Below are 21858 nucleotides of genomic sequence, written 5' to 3' on the forward strand. Positions count from 1 at the left end.
TGTGCCTTCCGTTTTAAAGTCAGCAGAAAATGTGGAGATCTCGCTCAACAAGTCCTGATTGAAACCGTAAATGTTGGCAATCATGGCTAACTTTAGCCTTGCGTGTACATTTTTGCGGCACATCACTCTAGCTTACCATCTGTCAATGCATTGCCAGTGTGGAAATATTCAGCATTTTAAACTTAGCAACGTGTGCAAGACTGGAATCAGTGAATGCCTGGGCCATGGGCACTGATCACTTATTCGGAACATTCATTTGGCCTGGGCCCCTCCTATATTGCACATTGGCTCACTGTGTGTCTATGTTTAGCGTTCACAGGCGATTTACAATCTCTGAATTTCCCAGCAGAGAATTCATGGAGTGCTTGATCTAACCGACATTCAACATCAGTATTGTTAAATCTCTCCTTGATTTGCGACACTTATCTCTCTTCAGCATAGCACTGCTATGAACTGAACCTGTTATAATTTCACCTTGGCTCAGTTCAGTGCGGCTAAGTGGGACTTCGGCCCGTCTACCTTTCACAGCCCACCAGTGTCGAGAAAAGAACGGGGTATTTTACTGATATTTTATGTTCTCAAACACTTATACACTCTCCAGTATATTTCACTGTGTCTTCAAGACGGTGAGATCGAGCCTGTTGTGCAAGCTTTGTTTCTTTATGAACACTTCATCAGAACATTAAATCAACATATGGAACAAGAATTGCTAATTGACACTGTAAGTTTGCCAACTTTTAACTGCACTGTGAGAACAATCACCATTATAATTAGGCTTCCATTACGTTCTTGCACGACATCACCCAAAGAAACCTAGTTGCTCACAGCACAGATATCAGTCAATTCATTGCCAGTGCGAAAAAATACACATTTTGAACTTAGCAACACCACTGCCAAGATCGTGGTCAGTGATAACGGAACATGAGCATTAAGATTTTCGGTATCATTATACATTACAGTAACACAACCTGAGCTCCGAGATGTGTTTGGGACCCATTGCCCCGAAATGAGGACTGAGTGGGCGGGGCAATTCATTGCGGGGTCAGGTTTTCTTTCAAAAAGGTGTGAAAAAACTTTGCTTCGGTCACTGTCAGGCCGAAATAGTTCAGTTGGGAAGGCGTTTGACTGAAGATCCCGATGGTTCCTGGTTCAATTCCCTGTTTCATCAATTTCTGGTTATTTCGCGTTTCCTTCATTCTAAGGGGAGTGGCTGATTTTATATCGGGACAGTGGGTTGTTCAGCGGTTGCGTGATAATAATTTTCAACGTGAATTGTTTTTAGATTTAGAGCTCTTTTTCTGTTGCGTTCTATTTACACGTTGCGCAGTGTTGTAGATGAACAGTGAACAATGTTTAAGCGATGTGATGTGTTCAATGTTTATGCAGTAAATCTAACATCCAGTGTGAGTTGGAAACACAATTCCCGCAGACTGAGCTTTCACGCAACGTTAGCACAATTTGTGGCCGGTTAGCTTAGTGGGTTAGAGCATGGTGCTAATAACGGCAAGGTTGCGGGTTCGATCCCCGTGCGGGCAATTCCAGTGTTTTCCATAATTTTTATTCAGTTTTTAATCACGTTGAAAATCAAATCTTTATAATGAAACAAATCCACACAGAATCCCAAGGGTTGGGCATTATTTGGAATAACAGTCATTGCTTCTTTGCCGACGGGGTGGAGAGGCACATCTTTCTGTTTACTTCTGTTTCTTGGTTTGCTGATAAACGATGAACCGCAGTCCTGTTCCCGTGAATGCTCAAAAGTCGGAACAGACAGACAGAACGGTTCTGTCGCCTGGAGATGGGCAAAAGACTGCAGTTCAGGACAAAAACACCAAATGAAATGTTCACCCGGCACCAAGAGTGAAAAATCCCGAGAAAAGGACAGAATGAAATAGATTTCAGTGGATGCCTACCCGCACGTGATGCTGTCGATGCGCGGACATATCTTTGGTGTTCTCCACAAAAAATGCCATTTGCTCCGAAAAGTTTGACCTGGCGCGAAAGTGGTGAGAATTTGGAAGAAGCAAGCAGGAAAGACTGTGTTGGTCTGCTTGTTGGCAAGCAAACGTGTAGCAGCTTCCCTGGTGGTCTAGTGGTTAGGATTCGGCGCTTTCACCGCTGCGGCCCGGGTTCGATTCCCGGTCAGGGAACATTGTATTTTCGCCCGTTTGAACTGCAAGGCTCTTTCTGAACAAATTTACAGCTCACTGCACTCTTGCTGCCCCAACCATCAGTGGCGCATCATTCGTTGTAGTGATACAGCATACACTTCTGTGCCTTCCGTTTTAAAGTCAGCAGTAAATGAGGAGATCTCGCTCAACAAGTGCTGATTGACACCGTAAATGTTGCCAATCATGGCTAACTTTAGCCTTCCGTGTACATTTTTGCGGGACATCACTCTAGCTTACCATCTGTCAATGCATTGCCAGTGTGGAAATATTCAGCATTTTAAACTTAGCAACGTGTGCAAGACTGGAATCAGTGAATGCCTGGGCCATGGGCACTGATCACTTATTCTGAACATTCATTTGGCCTGGGCCCCTCCTATATTGCACATTGGCTCACTGTGTGTCTATGTTTAGCGTTCACAGGTGATTTACAATCTCTGAATTTCCCAGCAGAGAATTCATGGAGTGCTTGATCTAACCGACATTCAACATCAGTATTGTTAAATCTCTCCTTGATTCGCGACACTTATCTCTCTTCAGCATAGCACTGCTATGAACTGAACCTGTTATAATTTCACCTTGGCTCGGTTCAGTGCGGCTAAGTGGGACTTCGGCCCGTCTCCCTTTCACAGCCCACCAGTGTCGAGAAAAGAACGGGGTATTTTACTGATATTTTATGTTCTCAAACACTTATACACTCTCCAGTATATTTCACTGTGTCTTCAAGATGGTGAGATCGAGCCTGTTGTGCAAGCTTTGTTTCTTTATGAACACTTCATCAGAACATTAAATCAACATATGGAACAAGAATTGCTAATTGACACTGTAAGTTTGCCAACTTTTAACTGCAGTGTGAGAACAATCACCATTATAATTAGGCTTCCATTACGTTCTTGCACGACATCAGCCAAAGAAACCTAGTTGCTCACAGCACAGATATCAGTCAATTCATTGCCAGTGCGAAAAAATACACATTTTGAACTTAGCAACACCACTGCCAAGATCGTGGTCAGTGATAACGGAAGATGAGCATTAAGATTTTCGGTATCATTATACATTACAGTAACACAACCTGAGCTCCGAGATGTGTTTGGGACCCATTGCCCCGAAATGAGGACTGAGTGGGCGGGGCAATTCATTCCGGGGTCAGGTTTTCTTTCAAAAAGGTGTGAAAAAACTTTGCTTCGGTCACTGTCAGGCCGAAATAGTTCAGTTGTTCAGGCGTTTGACTGAAGATCCCGATGGTTCCTGGTTCAATTCCCTGTTTCAGCAATTTCTGGTTATTTCGCGTTTCCTTCATTCTAAGGGGAGTGGCTGATTTTATATCGGGACAGTGGGTTGTTCAGCGGTTGCTTGATAATAATTTTCAACGTGAATTGTTTTTAGATTTAGCGCTCTTTTTCTGTTACGTTCTCTTTACACGTTGCGCAGTGTTGTAGATGAACAGTGAACAATGTTTAAGCGATGTGATGTGTTCAATGTTTATGCAGTAAATCTAACATCCAGTGTGAGTTGGAAACACAATCCCCGCAGACTGAGCTTTCACGCAACGGTAACACAATTTGTGGCCGGTTAGCTTAGTTGGTGAGTGCGTGGTGCTAATAACGACAAGGTCGCGGGTTCGATCCCCGTGCGGGCCATTCCAGTGTTTTCCATAATTTTTATTCGGTTTTTAGTCACGTTGAAAATCAAATCTTTGTAATGAAACAAACCCACACAGAATCCCAAGGGTTGGGAATTATTTGGAATAACAGTCATTGCTTCTTTGCCGACGGGGTGGAGAGGCACATCTTTCTGTTTATTTCTGTTTCTTGGTTTGCTGGTAAATGATGAACCGCAGGCCTGTTCCCGTAAATGCTCAAAAGTCGGAACAGACAGACAGAACGGTTCTGTCGCCTGGAGATGGGCAAAAGACTGCAGTTCAGGACAAAAACACCAAATGAAATGTTCACCCGGCACCAAGAGTGAAAAATCCCGAGAAAAGGACAGAATGAAATAGATTTCAGTGGATGCCTACCCGCACGTGATGCTGTCGATGCGCGGACATATCTTTGGTGTTCTCCACAAAAAATGCCATTTGCTGCGAACAGTTTGACCTGGTGCGAATGTGGTGAGAATTTGGAAGGAGCAAGCAGGAAAGACTGTGTTGGTCTGCTTGTTGGCAAGCAAACGTGTAGCAGCTTCCCTGGTGGTCTAGTGGTTAGGATTCGGCGCTTTCACCGCTGCGGCCCGGGTTCGATTCCCGGTCAGGGAACATTGTATTTTCGCCCGTTTGAACTGCAAGGCTCTTCCTGAACAAATTTACAGCTCACTGCACTCTTGCATGCCCCAACCATCAGCAGCGCATCATTCGTTGCAGTGATACAGCATACACTTCTGTGCTTTCCGTTTTAAAGTCAGCAGTAAATGAGGAGATCTCGCTCAACAAGTGCTGATTGACACCGTAAATGTTGCCAATCATGGCTAACTTTAGCCTTCCGTGTACATTTTTGCAGCACATCACTCTAGCTTACCATCTGTCAATGCATTGCCAGTGTGGAAATATTCAGCATTTTAAACTTAGCAATGTGTGCAAGACTGGAATCAGTGAATGCCTGGGCCATGGGCACTGATCACTTATTCTGAACATTCATTTGGCCTGGGCCCCTCCTATATTGCACATTGGCTCACTGTGTGTCTATGTTTAGCGTTCACAGGCGATTTACAATCTCTGAATTTCCCAGCAGAGAATTCATGGAGTGCTTGATCTAACCGACATTCAACATCAGTATTGTTAAATCTCTCCTTGATTCGCGACACTTATCTCTCTTCAGCATAGCACTGCTATGAACTGAAACTGTTATAATTTCACCTTGGCTCAGTTCAGTGCAGCTAAGTGGGACTTCGGCCCGTCTCTCTTTCACAGCCCACCAGTGTCGAGAAAAGAACGGGGTATTTTACTGATCTTTTATGTTCTCAAACACTTATACACTCTCTAGTATATTTCGCTGTGTCTTCAAGACGGTGAGATCGAGCCTGTTGTGCAAGCTTTGGTTCTTTATGAACACTTCAGCAGAACATTATATCAACATATGGAACAAGAATTGCTAATTGACACTGTAAGTTTGCCAACTTTTAACTGCAGTGTGAGAACAATCACCATTATAATTAGGCTTCCATTACGTTCTTGCACGACATCACCCAAATAAACCTAGTTGCTCACAGCACAGATATCAGTCAATTCATTGCCAGTGCGAAAAAATACACATTTTGAACTTAGCAACACCACTGCGAAGATCGTGGTCAGTGATAACGGAATATGAGCATTAAGATTTTCGGTATCATTATACATTACAGTAACACAACCTGAGCTCCGAGATGTGTTTGGGACCCATTGCCCCGAAATGAGGACTGAGTGGGCGGGTGCCAAGATCGTGGTCAGTGATACCGGAATATGAGCATTAAGATTTTCGGTATCATTATACATTACAGTAACACAACCTGAGCTCCGAGATATGTTTGGGACCCATTGCCCCGAAATGAGGACTGAGTGGGCGGGGCAATTCATTCCGGGGTCAGGTTTTCTTTCAAAAAGGTGTGAGAAAACTTTGATTCGGTCACTGTCAGGCCGAAATAGTTCAGTTGGGAAGGCGTTTGACTGAAGATCCAGATGGTTCCTGGTTCAATTCCCTGTTTCATCAATTTCTGGTTATTTCGCGTTTCCTTCATTCTAAGGGGAGTGGCTGATTTTATATCGGGACAGTGGGTTGTTCAGCGGTTGCGTGATAATAATTTTCAACGTGAATTGTTTTTAGATTTAGCGCTCTTTTTCTGTTACGTTCTATTTACACGTTGCGCAGTGTTGTAGATGAACAGTGAACAATGTTTAAGCGATGTGATGTGTTCAATGTTTATGCAGTGAATCTGACATCCAGTGTGAGTTGGAAACACAATCCCCGCAGACTGAGCTTTCACGCAACGTTAGTACAATTTGTGGCCGGTTAGCTTAGTGGGTTAGAGCGTGGTGCTAATAACGGCAAGGTCGCGGGTTCGATCCCCTTATGGACCATTCCAGTGATTTTCATAATTTTTATTCGTTTTTTAGTCACGTTAAAAATCAAATCTTTATAATGAAACAAATCCACACAGAATCCCAAGGGTTGGGAATTATTTGGAATAACAGTCATTGCTTCTTTGCCGACGGGGTGGAGAGGCACATCTTTCTGTTTATTTGTGTTTCTTGGTTTGCTGATAAACGATGAACCGGAGGCCTGTTCCCGTAAATGCTCAAAAGTAGGAACAGACAGACAGAACGGTTCTGTCGCCTGGAGATGGGCAAAAGACTGCAGTTCAGGACAAAAACACCAAATGAAATGTTCACCCGGCACCGAGAGTGAAAAATCCCGAGAAAAGGACAGAAAGAAATAGATTTCAGTGGATGCCTACCCGCACGTGATGCTGTCGATGCGCGGACAAATCTTTTGTGTTCTCCACAAAAAGTGCCATTTGCTACGAACCGTTTGACCTGGCGCGAATGTGGTGAGAATTTGGAAGGAGCAAGCAGGAAAGACTGTGTTGGTCTGCTTGTTGGCAAGCAAACGTGTAGCAGCTTCCCTGGTGGTCTAGTGGTTAGGATTCGGCGCTTTCACCGCTGCGGCCCGGGTTGGATTCCCGGTCAGGGAACATTGTATTTTCGCCCGTTTGAACTGCAAGGCTGTTCCTGAACAAATTTACAGCTCACTGCATTCTTGCTGCCCCAACCATCAGCAGCGCATCATTCGTTGTAGTGATACAGCATGCACTTCTGTGCCTTCCGTTTTAAAGTCAGCAGAAAATGTGGAGATCTCGCTCAACAAGTCCTGATTGAAACCGTAAATGTTGGCAATCATGGCTAACTTTAGCCTTGCGTGTACATTTTTGCGGCACATCACTCTAGCTTACCATCTGTCAATGCATTGCCAGTGTGGAAATATTCAGCATTTTAAACTTAGCAACGTGTGCAAGACTGGAATCAGTGAATGCCTGGGCCATGGGCACTGATCACTTATTCGGAACATTCATTTGGCCTGGGCCCCTCCTATATTGCACATTGGCTCACTGTGTGTCTATGTTTAGCGTTCACAGGCGATTTACAATCTCTGAATTTCCCAGCAGAGAATTCATGGAGTGCTTGATCTAACCGACATTCAACATCAGTATTGTTAAATCTCTCCTTGATTTGCGACACTTATCTCTCTTCAGCATAGCAGTGCTATGAACTGAACCTGTTATAATTTCACCTTGGCTCAGTTCAGTGCGGCTAAGTGGGACTTCGGCCCGTCTACCTTTCACAGCCCACCAGTGTCGAGAAAAGAACGGGGTATTTTACTGATATTTTATGTTCTCAAAAACTTATACACTCTCCAGTATATTTCACTGTGTCTTCAAGACGGTGAGATCGAGCCTGTTGTGCAAGCTTTGTTTCTTTATGAACACTTCAGCAGAACATTAAATCAACATATGGAAGAAGAATTGCTAATTGACACTGTACGTTTGCCAACTTTTAACTGCTGTGTGAGAACAATCACCATTATAATTAGGCTTCCATTACATTCTTGCACGACATCACCCAAAGAAACCTAGTTGATCACAGCACAGATATCAGACAATTCATTGCCAGTGCGAAAGAATACACATTTTGAAATTTGCAAGACCACTGCCTGGATCGTGGGCAGTGATAACGGAACATGATCATTGAGATTTCCGGTATCATTTTCCATTACAGTAACACAACCTCAGCTCCGAGATGCGTTTGGGATCCATTGCCCCGAAATGAGGACTGAGTGGGCGGGGCAATTCATTCCGGGGTCAGGTTTTCTTTCAAAAAGGTGTGAGAAAACTTTGCTTTGTTCACTGTCAGGCCGAAATAGTTCAGTTGGGAAGGCGTTTGACTGAAGATCCAGATGGTTCCTGGTTCAATCCCGTGTTTCAGCAATTTCTGGTTATTTCGCATTCCCTTCATTCTGAGGTGAGTGGCTGATTTTATATCGGGACAGTGGGCTGTTCAGCGGTTGCGTGATAATAATTTTGAACATGAATTGTTTTTAGATTTAGCGCTCTTTTTCTGTTACGTTCTATTTACACTCTGCACAGTGTTGTAGATGAACAGTGAACAAATTTTAAGCGATGTGATGTGTTCAATGTTTATGCAGTCAAAATGTCATCCAGTGTGAGTCGGAAACACAATCCCCTCAGACTGGCTTTCACGCAACTTTAACACACTTTGTGGCCAGTTAACTCAGTTGGTTAGAGCGTGGTGTTAATAACGCCAAGGTCGCGGGTTCAATCTCCGTATGGGCCATTCCAGTGTTTTTCATAATTTTTATTCGGTTTTTAGTCACGTTGAAAATCAAATCTATATAATGAAACAAATCCACACAGAATCCCAAGGGTTGGGAATTATTTGGAATAACAGTCATTGCTTCTTTGCCGACGGGGTGGAGAGGCACATCTTTCTGTTTATTTCTGTTTCTTGGTTTGCTGATAAACGATGAACCGGAGGCCTGTTCCCGTAAATGCTCAAAAATAGGAACAGACAGACAGAACGGTTCTGTCGCCTGGAGATGGGCAAAAGGCTGCAGTTCAGGACAATAACACCCGGCACCGAGAGTGAAAAATCCCGAGAAAAGGACAGAATGGAAGATTTCAGTGGATGCCTACCCGCACGTGATGCTGTGGATGCGCGGACAGATCTTTGGTGTTCTCCACAAAAAATGCCATTTGCTACCAACAGTTTTATCTGGCGCGAATGTGGTGAGAATTTGGAATGAACAAGTAGGAAAGATTGTGTTGGCAAGCACATCTGTAGCAGCTTCTAGTGGTTAGGATTTGGCGCTTTCACCGCTGCGGCCTGGGTTCGATTCCTGGTCAGGGAACTTTGTATTTTCGGCCGTTTGAACATCGAGGCTGTTCCTGAACTTATTTACAGCTCACTGGACTCTTGCTGCCCCAACCATCAGCAGCGCATCATTCGTTGAAGTGATACAGCATACACTTCTGTGCCTTTCGTTTTAAAGTCAGCAGTAAATGGGGAGATCTCGCTCAACAAGTGCTGATTGACACCGTAAATGTTGCCAATCATGGCTAACTTTAGTCTTCCGTGTACAATTTTGCGGCACATCACTCTAGCTTACCATCTGTCAATGCATTGCCAGTGTGGAAATATTCAGCATTTTAAACTTAGCGACGTCTGCAAGACTGGAATCAGTGAATGCCTGGGCCATGGGCACTGAGAACTTATCCTGAGCATTCATTTGGTCTGGGCCCCTCCTATATTGCACATTGGCTCATTGTGTGTCTATGTTTAGCTTTCACAGGCAATTTACAAGCTCTGAATTTCCCAGCAGTGAATTCATGGAGTGATTTATCTAACCGACATTCAACATCAGTATTGTTAAATCTCTCCTTGATTCGCGACACTTATCTCTCTTCAGCATAGCACTGCTTTGGACTGAACCTGTTAGAATTTCAACTTGCCTCGGGGTCAGTGCGGCTATGTGGGACTTCGGCCGGTCTCCCTTTCACAGCCCATCAGTGTCGAGAAAAGAACGGGGTATTTTACTGACATTTTATGTTCTCAAACAGTTGTAAACTCTCCAGTATATTTCACTGTGTCTTCAAGACGGTGATATCAAACCTGTTGTGCATGCTTTGTTTCTTTATGAACACTTCAGCAGAACATTAAATCAACATGTGGAACTAGAATTGCTGATTGACACTGTAAGTTTGCCAACATTTAACTGCAGTGTGAGAACAATCACCATTATAATTAGGCTTCCATTACGTTCTTGCACGACATCACCCTAAGAAAACTAGTTGATCACAGCACAGATATCAGTTAATTCATTGCCAGTGCGAAAAAATACACATTTTGAACTTAGCAACGTGTACAAGACCACTGCCTGGATCGTGGGCAGTGATAACGGAACATGAGCATTAAGATTTTCGGTATCATTATACTATACATTAACACAACCTGAGCTCTGAGATGTGTTTGGAACCCATTGCCCCGAAATGAGGACTGAGTGGGCGGGGCAATTCCTTCCGGGTCAGGTGTTCTTTCAAAAAGGTGTGAGAAAACTTTGCTTCGCTCACTGCCAGGCCGAAATAGTTCAGTTGGGAAGGCGTTTGACTGAAGATCCAGATAGTTCCTGTCTCAATCCCGTGTTTCAGCAATTTCTGGTTATTTCGCGTTCCCTTCATTCTCAGGGCAGTGGCTGATTTTATATCGGGACAGTGGGCTGTTCAGCGGTTGTGTGATAATAATTTTCAACATGAATTGTTTTTAGATATAGCGCTCTTTTTCTGTTACGTTCTATTTACACTCTGCGCAGTGTTGTAGATGAACAGTGAACAATGTTTAAGCGAAGTGATGTGTTCAATGTTTATGCAGCAAATCTGTCACCCAGTGTGAATTGGAAACACAATCCCCGCAGACTGAGCTTTCACGCAACGTTACCACAATTTGTAGCCAGTTAGCTCAGTTGGTTAGAGCATGGTGCTAATAACGCCAAGGTCGCGGGTTCGATCCCAGTGTTTTTCATAATTTTTATTCGGTTTTTATTCACGTGCAAAATCAAATCTTTATAATGAAACAAATCCACACAGAATCGCAAGGTTTGAGAATTATTTGGAATAAAAAAGTCATTGCTTCTTTGCCGACGGGGTGGAGAGGCACATTTTTCTGTTTATTTGTGTTTCTTGGTTTGCTGATAAACGATGAACCGGAGGCCTGTTCCCGTAAATGCTCATAAGTAGGAACAGACAGACAGAACGGTTCTGTCGCCTTGAGATGGGCAAAAGGCAAATGCCTGTAGACCTGTGAACCCTGAGAACCAGCCCAGGAAGTGGAGGAAGGGGCTTACTACAATTCACCATCCAGAGGGAGAGGAGGAGGGCAGAAAACTGCATCTTTACCAGTACTAGAGAGAGTTGGATAGAGCGGGAAAAGAACAATTCTATATCCATCCAGTGTGGAAGGAGGGAGATTCTACAATCTTTGACAGATGGGTGTACTGGTGCATTTCCATAAAGACTTTGTTTTATCGGTGAGGGGAGGAAAGTAGATGTATTTGAGGCCCGGAACATTGCGGTGTTGTGTGTGTGTGGGGGTCTTGCTAAAAACTAGGCCCCACACACCACTGAAGCACCCCTCCCCCATTGCCTAGCCTGGGATAGCTGGAGCTACCTGGCTGAAGATTTGTTAATCACCCCAATTAACATCGTTTGGAATACTGTGCCTGGGTGGCTCCAGTTGCCCCAGGTGAAGACATCTTCTCCCCCCACCCGAAGACGATTCTTAAGACTTTGTCCGTTCACCATCTGGGAGGTACATCCCAGCAACAGCTGCTCATTGCTGTGAGGGGAGAGTTGCCCTCACATCTTCCCTCTTTCCCACCCCCTCGCTCTCTCACTCTGTCACTCTCTCTGTCTCTCCCCTCTCTCTCTCTGAGAGCCCCTTTCCTCTTTAACTAAACAAATTAAGACAACTGAGCAGAGGGAGCAAGGCCCCTCCCCAAATCGTTAACTGGGGGAGAGGTGTGCCTCCTTAAGAGCTCCCTCTGCTCATATATTAAACGACGCCGTTAAGACCATTAAGGCCTGTGACTTTGGGGTGAGTGCAGCCCTTAAAGGGACCCCGTGATGGTGACACCATCCATGCCGGTGACAGGGCCAGCGAAGACTTATGCGCAGGCGGCATCCATAGCCACGGCACCTCCTGCGCCTCCTGCTGCCCTGCCACCATTCAGACTAATAACGAAGAAACATGGGGTCAAGAACTACACTCACCCCACAATGAGCATTGAGGAGTGCCTGCGGGCGATAGCTGGGGTAGTCGGCCCCTCGGCCATTGTCGCAGAATCAAAATGTCTGGGAAGGCTTTGTTCTTGCTGGGGTCGGAGCGGGTGGTGTCCCTGGCCCTCGAAAAGGGGCACACGGTTGGCGGGACATTCCTGCCGGTGGACCCTCTCGAGGCCACCGCGCAGAGGGTCATTCTCTCAAACATCCCACCATTTGTTCTCGCTGAGCTCCTCCTCCCTCACCTACACCAACTGGGGGAGGTAAGTCAGGGATTAACCCCATAGCGCTCGGCCTCAGGGAGAGCAGCCTGCGCCACATCTTCTCCTTCCGCCGCCAGCTCTTTGTCCAGCTGGCGCGGGAGGTTACGACGGAGGGATCATTCAATGTGGTGCATGAGGGGACTGCCTACCGCGTCTTCTTGACATCGGACGGCACGCGGTGCCATGCCTGTAGGGAGGTGGGGTACGTTCGTAAGAACTGCCCCGCCTCCAAGGCCACCAAACCACCAAAGGCGGCCAAGGCTGGCACCGCCGCCACGCCTCCGCCTAGTAGCATCCGCGTACCGGGAGTCGTAGGTGCGTGGGCATCGTCGGAGGCATTTGTTTTCACGGCCTCCGGCAGGGGGGAGAGAGAGTGTCCGGGTGGAAAGAAGGCGCGGAGGAAGACTAAAAACCTCGAGGCGGGTCCCCACAGTGCGCCGGAGAGTCCAATCACCGCGCTCAGTCCAAGCCTGTCACCGGCGAGCGCGAGTGCCAGGAGATTTACTCGGCCGCATCCTCCGCCAGGATCAACTGGGAGAAATGTTCCAGACTGCTGTTGGGTCAGTGGTGGGTGGACTTCCTGCCGGAGGAGCTCAGGCCTTTTTCCTGGAGCACGACCCATCTCCTCTATCTGGGAGTCAACCTTCGCCCCAACGAGGAAGCCTAGCCGGCAAACTGGCAAGAGCTGGAGGCCAAGGTCGCTGTTCGCCTAGGATGCTGGACAGGACTGCTCCGAGTGCTGTCCTACAGGGGTCGAGCGCAAGTCCTAAACCTACTGGTGGCCGCTATGCTGTGGTACCGGCTGGTCACTTTGACCCCTCCTCCTGCGTTTGTCGCCAAGATACAGAAGAAGCTGGTGGACTTCTTCTGGAACAACAGGAAGCACTGGGTCTCTGCCGTGGTCTTGAGTCTCCCGCTTATGGAGGGCGGTCAGTCGTTGGTGTGCGTCAGCACCCAGCTAGCGACTTTCCATCTTCAGACCCTGCAGAGATACCTTTACATCGAGCCCCCTCCTAGGTGGCGTGAGTTGGCGACGTATTTCTTCCGCCTGCAGCACGGCAGCTCCTGTTTTTGAGCTCGGGGGCATCAGGACCGCCGTCCAGGAGCTGCCTGTCTTTTACAAGGAACTCACCAGGGTCTGGAACAAAGTCTCCACCAAGCGCAGCTCTCCATTGCCTGGAGTGGCGGCTGTCCTGCAGGAGCCGCTGCTCGGGAATCCGTACCTCCACGACCGAGGTTTTAGGTGGCGGACGGACGAAAAGGCTGTGGCTGGTGAGGTGACCAGGGTCAGGGACCTGCTCGATGGCGGAGGAGCGGGCTGGATGGCGCCAGACATGCTGGCACGGCGCCTAAATTCGGCCGACGTCCGCCGCGCGGCCGATGCCATCGAGTCGCTAAAAACAGCTTTGGGCCCTGACTCCATTAGGTGTGTCGAGGAGGCTCATGCACGTGGGGAGATCCCGTCCGAACTGACCCCTGTCCGGACGGAATTCCTCATCGGCGCCAAACCGCGGAACCTCCCTCAGGAGCCGGCGCCTCACAACTTGAGCCGCCTTGAGGAAATCTCCTCCATGCCTTTCAGTTCCGCACGGAGGGGTTTCCTGTACGGGCTGCTCCTGCACACTCTCAACTTTGCCATCCTTGCCTGCCGTCCGGACACGCCATGGCGTACCATCTTGCCGTCCGGAGGAGGCGGGGGTCCCCGATGGAGTGCACTCTATGCAGGAGTCCACCCACTGTTTATCGCGGACTTGGCCTGGAGGGTGGTGCGCGGAGCAGTTCCGTGCAACAAATGTTTAAGCCAGTTCACGGGCTCCCAGGCCGGCTGCAATTTCTACGATCTGGAAGAGTCCATGTTGCACGTTTTTATTGAATGTACGAGGTTGCAGCCCCCGTTCCAATATTTAAAGGGGCTGCTCCTGAATTTCTGGCTGCACTTCAGTCTCACACTCCTGATCTTTGGGCACCCTGTGCGGAGGGGAGCGGGTAGTTCCGAGGACATCCTCGTAGAACTGCTCCTGGGCACGGCCAAGGGTGCCATCAACCGGTCGAGGCAGCGGGCGGTCGGGGGGGGGTCGTTCAGCCTGACTTCCTGCCGCTCTTCTGCGCGTACATCCGCGCCAGGGTGTCCTTAGAGATGGCGCACGCGGTGTCCACCGGCATGCTCGCGGCCTTCCGTGAGATGTTGGCGCCGGAGACACTGGAGTGCATCATCACCACCGGCAACCAAATTTTAATTTGATTTTATGTTTTAAAGTTTAATTTGTTTTAATTGGCGGTTTTTTTTAGTGTCCCCCTTCCCATTTATAGGGGGCACTTGTAAAAATTAATGATTTTATTGCCCAATAAAATCACAAATGGAAACAAAAAAAAAAGTTAAAAAAAACCCCCCAAAAAAACCAAAAAAATGGGCAGTTGAAAAATGTTTGGAGTGTCCCCCAGATCGGGGGTCACTTGACCTAATGTTTATGTGTCTCCTCTAAAATAGTTGTGTCTGTTTAAAGGGGCAGTATCACTGTGCCTCTTTCATCATCATCATCATCATCATCATCATGGTGGGAAGTCCCTGGGGATGGAGGAAGACTTGCTTCCAGTGTAAAGGTGAATTGTCAGGTGACTGAACAGTCCAAGGGAATGAGAGTGTGTGTCACAGGTGGGACAGACAGTGGTTGAGGGAAAGGGAGGGTGGGACAGGTTTATCACTCACTCTTTCCGCTGCCTGAGCGTGATTTCTGCACACTCTCGGCGATGGTCAGCACCCTCCCGGATACACTTCCTCCACTTTGGACGGTCTGTGACCAGGGACTCCCAGGTGTCGGTGGGGATGTTACATTTTATCAGTGAGGCTTTGAGGGTGTCCTTGTAACGTTCCCTCTGCCCACCTGGGGCTCGCTGGCTGTGTAGGAGTTCCGAGTACAGCACTTGCTTTGGGAGTCTGGTGTGGAACATGTGGACAATGTGGCCTGCCCAGCAGAGCTGGTCGAGTGTGGTCAATACTTTGATGCTGGGGATGTTGGTCTGAACGAGTACACTGACGTTGGTGTGTCTGTCCTCCCAGGGGATGTGTATGATCTTGCGGAGACAGCGTTGGTGGTATTTCTCCAGCGACTTGGGGTGTCTCTGTGCCTGTTTCAATTTGCATTATCTCTGTCCATGTTTAAAGGGAGAGGGGTGAAATTTTGCTCCTTTGAGTCTCCTGTCAGTGCCCCTGGCTGGCGATAACGGGGTTTAAATGAGTTTGTGACCGGACTCGGTGAGAACAGCGCCTCCTGCTAAATCTGTGGGGAGTTTTGAGGAGGCCGTAACACATTGCGCCTCACTTTGCTGCGCTCCGTGATGCTGATGTTATCGCCGTGCACAGCGCCCCGGCTCAAACATTGGCTCTCGCCCCCTGGTTCTGACCCAACAGCTTCAGCAGTCGCCGTTCAGTCGGATGTCGGCTTGTGGAGCGCTATTTAATGGCGCCATCATCCAGTTTACATTTTAATCATGCATTAATGCTTCTTTCTTAGTTTCACACAGTCTCTGTTGCTGTTTAAAGGGAAAGATTCGCTGTGCCCATTCAAAGGGAATTTCTTTGGATTCTCATATTACTTCACACAGGTATGCCCCAATTTGTGATTTTGCAAACACAACAGGTCAGCACCAGTGACACCCAACCTCAATGCTCACATCAGCATCCATCCCATGCTCTACCTGCCCTGGGCCTGTTTGATGGGACAGTTTAGAGGGAGCTTTACTCTGTATCTAACCTGAGCTATACCTGCTCGGGAGTGTTTGATTGAACAGTGATGAGGAAGCTTTACTCTGTATCTGTAAATGTCTTGAGAATGTTTGATGGCATAGTGTAGAGGGAGCTTTACTCTGTATCTAACCCGTGCTGTATCTGCCCTGGGAGTGTTTGATGGGCTGTGGAGAGGGAGCTTTATGTGGATAAATGTGAGGTTATCCACTTTGGTGGTAAAAACAGAGAGACAGACTATTATCTGAATGGTGACAGATTAGGAAAAGGGGAGGTGCAAAGAGACCTGGGTGTCATGGTACATCAGTCATTGAAGGTTGGCATGCAGGTGCAGCAGGCGGTTAAGAAAGCAAATGGCATGTTGGCCTTCATAGCAAGGGGATTTGAGTACAGGGGCAGGGAGGTGTTGCTACAGTTGTACAGGGCATTGGTGAGGCCACACCTGGAGTATTGTGTACAGTTTTGGTCTCCTAACCTGAGGAAGGACATTCTTGCTATTGAGGGAGTGCAGCGAAGGTTCACCAGACTGATTCCCGGGATGGCGGGACTGACCTATCAAGAAAGACTGGATCAACTGGGCTTGTATTCACTGGAGTTCAGAAGAATGAGAGGGGACCTCATAGAAACATATAAAATTCTGACGGGGTTAGACAGGTTAGATGCAGGAAGAATGTTCCCAATGTTGGGGAAGTCCAGAACCAGGGGTCACAGTCTAAGGATAAGGGGTACGCCATTTAGGACCGAGATGCGGAGGAACTTCTTCACCCAGAGAGTGGTGAACCTGTGGAATTCTCTACCACAGAAAGTTGTTGAGGCCAATTCACTAAATATATTCAAAAAGGAGTTAGATGAGGTCCTTACTGCTAGGGGGATCAAGGGGTATGGCGAGAAAGCAGGAATGGGGTACTGAAGTTGAATGTTCAGCCATGAACTCATTGAATGGCGGTGCAGGCTAGAAGGGCCGAATGGCCTACTCCTGCACCTATTTTCTATGTTTCTATGTATCTAACCCGTGCTGTACCTGCCCTGTAAGTGTTTCATGGGACAGTGTAGAGGGAGCTTTACTCTGTATCTAACCCGTGCTGTACCTGCCCTTGGAGTGTTTGTTGGGACAGTGTAGAGGGAGCTTTACTCTGTATCTAACCCGTGCTGTACCTGCCCTGCGAGTGTTTGTTGGAACAGTGCAGAGGGAAGTTTACTCTCTTTAGAATCCCCGGAGAAGGGCCAGGGCCCAGATTGTGGAACATAACCAAGGGGGAAAGAGGAGGAGAGAAGGGTAGATAAATCAAGCAGACAGGACTGAGGGACACCAAGCTTCAGTGTTACAGCCTGTAGACTTCAGGAGGGGCAGACTTAGTTCAGTAGTTTTAGGATCCAGGTAGAGAACAAGGAGCAGATGGGGAGACTATTGTGGATTCCAGCACAGTGAGGATGTAGGGAGAGATGTTATGTAGGACCGTGTATTAGGGCTGCAGGAGGGACAAGGGAGAAAATGTCAGAGGAGCAATTACTGCAGCAATGTCCATAAATAGTGAGAGATAGAAGGTGGGGTTAGAATGGACCATGGACAGGCTGTTAAACTGTCTGTTTGCTGTCACCAGCTTTCCTTCTGTTAAAAATAGCCTCCTGTAGCCCAGTGACACAAATAGCCCATTAAACTCCACCAATATCCTTTGGTCTGGTGAGAAATCCATTTGTGAAACATCAGTTGTTGTTAAAGCTTCTCATTCTGACACCTCACAGTGAGAAATGAGATTCAGAACTGCCGATACCATCAGCTTTAAGGAGATAATCCCCTTTGGAGATTGGATTGCCGATTGAGTTTGACTAAATTGATGTTAAACCAACAATGCTGCTTTGCCCTGTGACAATAACAGATTATCAGAATATTTCCCATAGGTTAAAATCCAATATTACAGGGACTCACTTTCCTGGATGGTTGGACTGGATCCTGTGATATGAGAAACATTTACTTCCTGTCAGACTTGGACATCTTGCAGATCCATCTTTTAAAAAGTTGTGGGAACTCAGTTCTGAAATGGATTCCACACAGTTTGTAACAAGTGCTCAATCAGCTCGTCTTAGTGTCGAGACATCAAGGACTCGACACACTGAGTGTGTGTGAACAAACCTGATTTATTTGACATTGATACAGATTATACTCCAGCACAGTTATAGGGATTACTCACATCAGCTTTACCAAACCCCAACTGCCCGAATGAACATGGTTGAAGCCTGGATATGATTAACAGTAACAGCAGAATCCAACCCCTGAATCACTTGTGAACTCGCTGGTGTGTCAGCCCGTTGGAAAATTTAGTGAATCCCTTTGCACACTCACGGCAGGTGAACGGTCTCTCCCCAGTGTGAATTCAGTGGTGTGTCAGCAGATTCTTTGTGCTTTGAAAGCTTCTCCCACAGTCAGAACATTTAAAAGTGTATTTTATCGGTGTGAACAAGCTGGTGTGTTCTGAGGTTGGATGACTGAGTGAATCTCATCCCACACACCGAGCAGGAGACGGCTTTTTCCAGGGTGAACTCGCTTGTGGGTCAGCAAGTTAGATGAACGAGTGAATCCCTTCCCACATACGGAGCAGGTGAATGTCCTTTCCATGGTGTGAACTCGCTGGTATTTCAGTAGGTTGGGTGAGTGAGCAAATGTCTTTGCAGAGTTAGAGCACAGAAACGATCACTCGCCAGTGTGAACTCGCTGGTGTGCCAGGGTGTGGTTGGATTGAGAAAATCCCTTCCAACACTGAGCAGGTGAACGGCTTCTCCCTGGTATAAATTTGCTGGTGTTTCGCAGGTACGATGATTTTTTTGGAAGTCTTCAGACAGTAAGAGCAACTGAACAGCCTCTCCCGAGTGTGAATGCGTCGATGAATTTCCAGCTGGGACGGGTAATTGAATCTCTTCCTACAGTCCCCATATTTCCACGGTTTCTCCGTGGTGCGGGTGTCTTTGTGTCTCTCCAGGTTGGACGAACAGTTGAAGTCTCGTCCACACACAATACACGTGTACGGTTTCTCCCCGCTGTCAATGGTGCGATGTTTTTTCAGATTGTGTAACTGATTAAAGCTCTTTCCACAGGCAGTAGACTGGAACACTCTCACTCGTGTGTGTGTGTGTGTGTGTGTGTGTGTGTGGGAGAGTCTCGGTACTTTTCCCGTCACACTGATGTTTGAAATCTTTTCCCACAAACACGACAAACGTTTAATCTTCCACATTCAAAGGCCGATGATATTGGGGCCCTGGTGAATGGAGGGACTCTGTCAGACCTTAATGTGATGTTGGGTTTCAGTGTACAGTCTGGAAATGCTGCCCTTCTCACAGCCTGTAACAGGAGTTTATAAAAGCCATCAAAAGTCCAGGATATAAATTCACAACATTGGCCTGGAAATCCCGGCCTCCCCGGATCCATACGGAGTGTGCAAGGACCCGGGAAGGCATCGCAAAAGCCGGTTTCCAGCACACAATGCGCTTGACAGATCCAACGCATATCGGGAGCGAGGACATTTGCATGTGCAAGATTGCAGGATTTACCCATATCTTGCCCAGCAAATGTCCTCAAACCTCTTGCACCAGATAAAAACAGGAGCATAGCCTACTTTTACATGTGTAAGTGTTTTAAAACACACTTAAAAGATAGAAAATAACATTAAAAAAAAAACTTTATTTTTTTTTATAAACCCTGCCCACTAGATTATTTTAAACCATAATTTAAAAAACCTTTTTAAAAACTTGCAAATGTTTTTTTCCCTAATATATTTATTAACTTTAATTTCATTACGGTGTGTTTATAATTTTTTATTTGGTTTTATTGTGTTTGTTGTTTTTCTCAATTAACAGCAATGAGAATTCGGATAGGGAGATCCCGTTACTGTTAATTGAGAATACTTTACCTGATTGGTTGAGCAGTCACACGTGACTGTATCTCCTGCGTGGGAACCTGGAGGAGGGGAGCGCGCTTTGCACTGCGGGAAGAGAAGGCCTCCCCACCGGAATCTCACGCTCCTCCGGGAACAGGTACTTTCATGGAAATGTTTCAGGTCGGAGGCATCTGCCCGCGGTTCTTGTTCGGTGCCTAAGGCCCACAGCGGGTGTGTAAAGCGGATGATGCCGAGTGTTTTCTCTGGGCCACCACTCTGGGCCACTCCCTCCTTCCCTCCCGGCCATCTCTCACCCACCGCGCATGCTCAGCTCACAATGCCCGAAAGATTGACGTGCCTCGCGACCAATAGGAAGAGCGAAGAGCGCAGTGCAGGGCTGGAGGACCGACCAGGCGGTTGGTCCTTCAACCAATCGGAGTGTGCGAGGGGCGGGGTTGGCTCAGCAGGCGGGGCTTGCGGCCCCCAGTGGGCAGGGCCGAGTCTGCATCTCCCTCACTGTCTGCGCAGGCAGTGGAGGCAGACTTCGGTCGGACAGACAGTTCCGGGAAACAGGAGGGGATTGTGGCCGCAGGGCAGGATTAGGACCCATGGGTGGGCTGGGAAGCTCTGTCAACATCCGGTGTTGGCATCAGGCCCCGAATTAGAGCCGACAGTGCCAGGTGAGCGGGGTCACTGGCCGCCATCTTGCGCAGGGCGGGGTCAGGGTTCATGCGCGGCCATCTTGGTTCAGGAACAGAGTGGGTGGGCCTTCAGGGTCTCTGCTCCCAACTCGGTCCCAGTGCCCGGGAGATGGAGCATCCTGGGCAACAGATTTTTCATCATCTTAGAATCAGAGACGGTTATAGCTCGGAAGGAGGCCATTTGGCCCATTGAGCCCATGCTGGCTATCTGCAAAAGATTCAGCTAATCCCACTCCCCCTCCCTTTCCCCATAGCCCTGCAGATTTCTCTCTTTCTGGTACTTATCTAATTCCCTTTCGAAAGCCGTGAATGAGTCTGCCTCCACCATCGTTTCAGGCAGTGCATTCCAGATCCTAACCACTAGCTATGTAAAAAATATTTTTCTTATGTTGCCTTTGGTTCTTTTGCTAATCATCTTAAATTTATGTCCTCTGGTTCTCGGCCCTACTGCCAATGGGCACAGTTTCTATCGACTCTATCCAGACCCCTCATGATTTTGAACACCTCTGTCAAATCTCCTCGCAATATTCTCTGTTCTGAGGAGAACAACCCCAGCTTCTCCAGACTATCCACGTAAATGAAGTCTCTCATCCCTGGAATCATTCTCGTAAATCTTTTCTGCATCCTCGCCAAAGCCTTCACATAATTACTAAAATGCGGTGCCCAGAATTGGACACAATCCTCCAATTGAGACCGAAACAATATTGTATGCAAGACGATCATAATATCCACACTTCTATACCTCTATTCATGAAGCCTAGGATCCCGGAAGTCTTTGCAATCGCTTTCTCAACCTGTGCTGCCACCTTCAGTGATTGGTGCACATATACTCCTGGGTCTCTCTGTTCACGCACCCCTTTAAAATTGTACCCTTTAGTTTATATTGCCTCTCCTCTTCTGAACAAAATGTATCACTTTTAACTCTTCCATGTTAAATTTAGGCTGCCACATGTCTGCCCATTCCACCAGCCTATATTTCTTTCTGAAGTCTATCACTATCCTCCTCAGTGTTCACGATCCTTCCAAGTTTTGTTTCATCTGCAAGTTTGGAAATTGTGCCCTGTACACCCAAGTCTAAGTCATTAATATAGATCAAGAAAAGCAGTATACTCAGTAACGACTCCTGGGGAACACCACTTCCTCCAGTCAGAAAAACAACCGTTCACCACTACTCTGTTTGTGTCACTTAGCCACTTTCAAATCCATGCTGCCACTGTCCATGTTATTCATGGGCTTCGATTTTGCTGGTATTGGTAACACGCCCGGGATGACTAAAAACTAAGCCCAGTCTGTTAATCA

At 47.3% G+C, this 21858-nt stretch overlaps 1 protein-coding gene and 4 non-coding genes across 5 annotated transcripts in view; 4 read left to right on the forward strand and 1 right to left on the reverse strand.

The window, feature by feature from the left end:
- The window catches only part of LOC139239972 (gastrula zinc finger protein XlCGF7.1-like), a 120977-nt gene extending 100415 nt beyond the window's left edge, over nucleotides 1–20562 (reverse strand). Inside the window, exons 1-3 of the mRNA XM_070868428.1 lie at nucleotides 20465–20562; nucleotides 18746–19022; nucleotides 18498–18651 (exon numbers count right to left, since the gene is read on the reverse strand). Of these exons, the coding sequence (XP_070724529.1) occupies nucleotides 18498–18651; nucleotides 18746–19022; nucleotides 20465–20562 (529 nt within the window). The remainder of the gene's footprint in view (nucleotides 1–18497; nucleotides 18652–18745; nucleotides 19023–20464) is intronic.
- On the forward strand, nucleotides 2079–2150 carry trnae-uuc (transfer RNA glutamic acid (anticodon UUC)). Its single transcript has one exon. It is a non-coding gene; the product is annotated as a tRNA-Glu (tRNA).
- trnae-uuc (transfer RNA glutamic acid (anticodon UUC)) lies at nucleotides 4351–4422 on the forward strand. The gene has a single exon. It is a non-coding gene; the product is annotated as a tRNA-Glu (tRNA).
- Nucleotides 6759–6830, forward strand: trnae-uuc (transfer RNA glutamic acid (anticodon UUC)). Its single transcript has one exon. It is a non-coding gene; the product is annotated as a tRNA-Glu (tRNA).
- Nucleotides 8414–8487, forward strand: trnai-aau (transfer RNA isoleucine (anticodon AAU)). Its single transcript has one exon. It is a non-coding gene; the product is annotated as a tRNA-Ile (tRNA).
- Nucleotides 20563–21858: the final 1296 nt, after the last annotated feature.

The sequence above is a fragment of the Pristiophorus japonicus genome, chromosome 29, assembly GCF_044704955.1.
Source record: "Pristiophorus japonicus isolate sPriJap1 chromosome 29, sPriJap1.hap1, whole genome shotgun sequence".
NCBI lineage: Eukaryota > Metazoa > Chordata > Chondrichthyes > Pristiophoridae > Pristiophorus > Pristiophorus japonicus.